Source organism: Aethalodelphis obliquidens, unplaced genomic scaffold (genome assembly GCF_003676395.1).
Source record: "Aethalodelphis obliquidens isolate GAN/ISIS:26980383/991018 unplaced genomic scaffold, ASM367639v1 scaffold1980, whole genome shotgun sequence".
Taxonomy (NCBI): Eukaryota; Metazoa; Chordata; class Mammalia; order Artiodactyla; family Delphinidae; genus Aethalodelphis; species Aethalodelphis obliquidens.
Window position 1 is genome coordinate 1 of NW_020839887.1, and position 4,525 is coordinate 4,525.

At 51.3% G+C, this 4,525-nt stretch overlaps 1 protein-coding gene across 1 annotated transcript; it reads right to left on the reverse strand.

Moving 5' to 3' along the window:
* Nucleotides 1-14: 14 nt before the first annotated feature.
* On the reverse strand, nucleotides 15-4,519 carry LOC113617135 (oviduct-specific glycoprotein-like). The gene is made up of 5 exons (XM_027100416.1): nucleotides 4,476-4,519; nucleotides 2,643-2,808; nucleotides 2,034-2,158; nucleotides 640-748; nucleotides 15-539 (listed from the first exon to the last, which is right to left on the reverse strand). Exons 2-5 carry the CDS (start codon nucleotides 2,796-2,798, stop codon nucleotides 324-326), a joined length of 606 nt encoding a protein of 201 aa, XP_026956217.1. The 5' UTR covers nucleotides 2,799-2,808; nucleotides 4,476-4,519; the 3' UTR covers nucleotides 15-323.
* Between the last annotated feature and the right edge of the window lie 6 nt (nucleotides 4,520-4,525).

Sequence of the window (4,525 nt, forward strand, 5' to 3'; positions counted from 1 at the left end):
ATATATATATATATATATATATATATATATATATATAGCAAATATTAATTATGTTTAGGCCATATATTAAGTCAGGATTGACTTAAATATCTTTTAAGATTCTTCTAAGGGGTAAAATTATCTGTCCTGCTCCATTCAGACTCCACCTAGTCCCTCACCCCTAACAAAGGACTCAAATAACTTCCCCAGAAGAAACAGAGAATATCCCAGAGAGTGGGTTTCCCTTGCCCCAGGAAACCACCTCCTTGTCCTGTCTCCAGCCCTCACTCTTGCCTTTCTCCCTGTCCTTGCTCTTGCCCTGGGCTGGGGTGTGAGAGCCCTAACTAGTAGACAGAGCTCCCCATTCCTGTCACCTCATAATAAGCCAAGAAGCCAGCTTGCTTGGTGTACTTCCCTGGAGGTGCCGGTCCCACAGCTTCTGCCCACAACTCATTCTCAGAGGCTTTGAGGAGGCGAAAAGTACGTCCATAGGTGGGGAGCCCCATAAGGAGCTTCTCAGGTGCTGCCCCAAGCTTTCGCCAGTAGTTCATGGCATATGCCTGCAGGCAGGAAGAACACAAACCCCTCCTTCTTACCAGGAGCCAATGGCCTGACTCAGGGACAGATTTCTGGGCCACATGAGAGCTTTCTCTTTCTTACCGAAGATTTGGGGTCCTTGGGCACAGAGAACAGCGGGCTATTGTGTCCTGTGAACTTTTCCCAGCTTCCATGTAAGTCATAAGACAAGACGCTGATGAAATCCAGTAGTCTGTAAGGGGCAGGAAGAGGAGATATGAAGATCCTGCTAGCTAGATTTTCAAGTCCGATCATCACAGCGATGACTAGCTAACTAGCTGTAAATTGGGCACCCAACTTCCCTGCCATTTCTGCCTGTGGGGACGGCCCAAGCTGTGCCCTCCACCTGAGAAGCTGCCCCTGGAACACACAGCTGGTTAGGGACAGCGGTGCATCAGGACCTATGCCATGCTGAGAGTAACCAAGGGAGTGAGCAGGGGTCAGAACAGAAAACAAAGGCATTCAGGCTGATACAAGTGCAACAGAGGTCTGCATAAATCGTCATGTGTAAGCAGTTCTGACCCACAGCATGAAAAAGCTTCTGTCCTTCTACCATTATAGGAACCATTGAAACCTATCTCTTCCAGAAAGCTTTCCAAATGACAAAGTATAATTGAGCCCTACCAGGTCACAGGTGTCCAGGTTAACATGGATTATCTAATTTAATTTTAATCTGTCCAATGCCCTAAGTACTACAATTGTCTCCATTTTAAAATGAAGAAATTGAAACTCAGACCGTTATCTAATTTGTCTAAGGTGACCCAGCTAGGTGAAGGTGGTCTCACTCAACCCTGCCTGGCTGTAAGACCAACACTAGCCAATTGTGCCCCACTATGTCTCTCACCTTTCCTGCCACCATGGAACCACTCTCCTTAAGTGTAATCACATGCAAAAATTGCGTGTGATTTCTTGTGTTCTGCCTCTACCTCAGTTATCACATCTGTGAATACCCGATTCTTGAGCTTTGAGAAAATTAGTCCAGAGCTGTCCAGAAAGTTAGGAGATCTCTTTGCCTGATTTTGTAACTTTTGCATGAAGACCTGTGCTCTGAAAACTGGGCCTGACTGGGCATTCGTATTTTGTTTCAGTTGGTAATTAATCCATCTCTATGATACCAGCCATCTGGCACACAGTGTATGTCTAAGGGGACTCTGGGACAGCAGAGGCCAGACTCCTGGATTCTTCTCCTAGAGACCCAGCGATAGGCGATACAGATCTCTACCCAAGAGGATGCTGTGGTGTGGACTGGTACTACATCACCTCCCTCTGATCTCCTAAGGAAAGCCCAGAATATAATGGAATAACCCTTGTCCCCACCTATGCTCCTGATCAGCCCAGCTCCCAAATGTGCACCCAAAGGTTCCTGCAGGGCAGGAACTTGAAAAGCTCAAGGACAGTGCTTGGGCACCTCTGGGGTTCTGAGCGTGAGATGTCTCCTTCCCTCCAATGTCCTGCCCACCAACGCAGCACCCACTCACCTCCCCAGGAGGTGCACATCATACGCTTTTTGGATGACACGGGGATCCCCAGAGACAGCAGCAGAGAGCAGCAGCCTTGGACGCATGGTGAGCTGCGCCTCCTTCCTGAAAGCAAGCAGGAGCTCCTGGGAAGAAAGAGAGGCAGACGCGAGAACCCGACAAAGCAGAGTCTGGGAAAACAAGACTCATCCAAGAAACCTTTATTTACGGAGCCCCTTGAGCCAGGAGGGTCAGACACCGGCCCTGCCCACCGGCTCGTGAGAAAGGCGGACGTGAGCCAATGTGGTAAGTCATTGAACAGAAGGCTGGCAGCAGGCCCAGGAGCAGAGTTCAGACAGCCCACCTGAGGGAGTCCAGGGCCTGCACAGAGAAGGCATCACTCAGGCTGGAGGGCTGGGCCAAGGCCCGGATGTGACAGAGAGAAAGAGCCGCCATAGGGCCCTTGCTAGGCAGCTCTTTGTCCAACACCTGCAGGTGATGGCAGTAAACAACCTTCTGTTACCGCTGTCTTGCCCTTGTCCCCGGCCTTAGGCTTCCCCTGTGCCCTGAGCCCAGATATGATCAAAGTAGAATCATTTCTGGATTCGGGAGCTGCCAGGCTGGCCTTACTTCAAGTAAGAAGACAAAGGTCCAGCGGTCATGCCTGGGGCTGCCTCTGAGTCCAGGGTACAAGAAGAAGAGGTCCAGACCATCAAAGCCATGTGTCCTCAGGAGGGCTATCACTGAAGTGACAAACTTCTGCCGGTTGGCGAATGTGGACAGCATCGTGGTGAACCTGCAGGGAGAACAGAAGTGAGGCCAGGAGTGTTTTCTGCACAACCTCAGCCTCCTTTACAGGACCCCTTGGTTCGCACCCCATGGAGGGCACAGTAGATGTGACTGAGGAAAGGAAGGCAGGTCGTTGAATCTCTCAGAGCTTCTTAAAGCCCCTCCCAGCACGGGGCTCCAATACCCAGGAATGGGGACTTCAGGCTCCAGGGAGGATTTGCAAACCACAACTTCCCCTGCCAGATGGAAACAAGCACACAGCCTGGGGTGGAGAGAGCAGGCTCAGGCCAGCTTGGCCTCTGAAAGCATGGTCCGCCCCTAGCCACGCACTGTCCCTCTGCTGTTTCCTCGTGGGTAACAGCTCAGTCCTGACACCCTGTCCTGGCACTGACTTTCTCTGCCTGAACAGATTAGCGGAGGGAACATGAACCAAGGGCCAGCATTTCCAGAAAGACCTCTGAGCTAACGTGGCACAGGAGGGCCATGCTCAGACTAGGAGTTCTGTACTCTTTGCTCTTTTGTTCTTTGGCTGTTTGATTGTTTTCTTTCTTTCTTTTTTTTTTTTCTAGTGCTTTCTCTTTCACAGTGAAGACACTATTGGAAAACTTGTAAGTTATCGGAGTTGAACGTTAAGCAATTTGGGACTAGTCCTGAGTGCAATGATTAGAAAATTAACCAGATTCAGACTTAGGCAGGCCTAGTTCCATTATCTGGTTTCCACCCATAGCTGGGCCATCTCTCATGGTCACCTGTGTGAAATATGGTACGTTTCTTAAGCTCGCGTTCCTGCTTTTCTCTGCAAATTTAGAATGTAAACAGCCACTTTGTAAGCCTCTCCCAAGTAACCATGAGATAATGCATGCAAAGCCTCTGGCCAGCGTTTGTACACAGCGAATGTTCAAGAAGTCGTGGCCCAGGGAGAGGCGAGGCCTGGGGTCAGGCAGAGCCAGTTCTCACCCAGCTCCCTGCATCCTCCCTGCATTGCTCCTGGGTTCTGTGCCAGGTGCTTCCTCACATTCCCCCACTCTCAGGCTTCCAGGTGCCCCTCTCCTACAGCTCCTTCCTCTAAGGCAGGAAGGGAGGCAACTCTCTACCCTTGGCCTCAGCCATGAAATAGGGGGAAAGTTTCTTCAGAGAACATGAAGGCAGTTTGTCACCTCCACACTGCCTAGTGGAGGGTAACGAAGAGTAGCCACCATGCACTGGACACAGACCATGTGCCCAGGTGCTCAGCTGAGCATCTGGTTTCTATCACTTTCTTTCCTCCCATCCTTTCAGGTTGATACCATTGGCTCCATTTATAAAGCGAGGAAACCCAGGCCCTGGGAGGCTTGGGGTTTATCCATGTCCTAAACAAGACTCCTCCCCTCTCTGAGGCAAAAGCCCTGCCTCTTCTGAAGCATTGAGGGGACAACTGTGAGCACCCCATTTTCCCGTCATTTCCCCCTAGCCCCTTTCTCACCATCTCCTGAGCCTGCCTGGTCTCCCCTCATTCACCATGGAGGAGAGGTCGGGGGACCCTGGACTCCAGGGCCAGGTCAGGACTCGGGGGAGTACTAGTGTGTCTCCCCACAGCCCAGCTGGCTCCCCACTCTGTCCTCACCTCCGGCCTGCCTGCTTCTCCCCCATACACCGCCCCCACCCCAGAGAGAAGACCTGACAGCACAGTCTCACCTTGATGTGCCGAAGTTCCACCCCCCGATGGACAGCAGTGTCTTCAGCTC

Bases quoted from the DNA above. Each gene is read 5' to 3' on its own strand.
- LOC113617135 (XM_027100416.1), bottom strand. From the start codon at position 2,798: ATGCTGTCCACATTCGCCAACCGGCAGAAGTTTGTCACTTCAGTGATA. The intron at 749-2,033 runs GTGAGTGGGTGC...TGCCCCTTACAG, and splicing joins GATGTGCACCTCCTGGGGAG to ACTACTGGATTTCATCAGCG. The intron at 540-639 runs GTAAGAAAGAGA...TCCTGCCTGCAG, and splicing joins CCAAGGACCCCAAATCTTCG to GCATATGCCATGAACTACTG.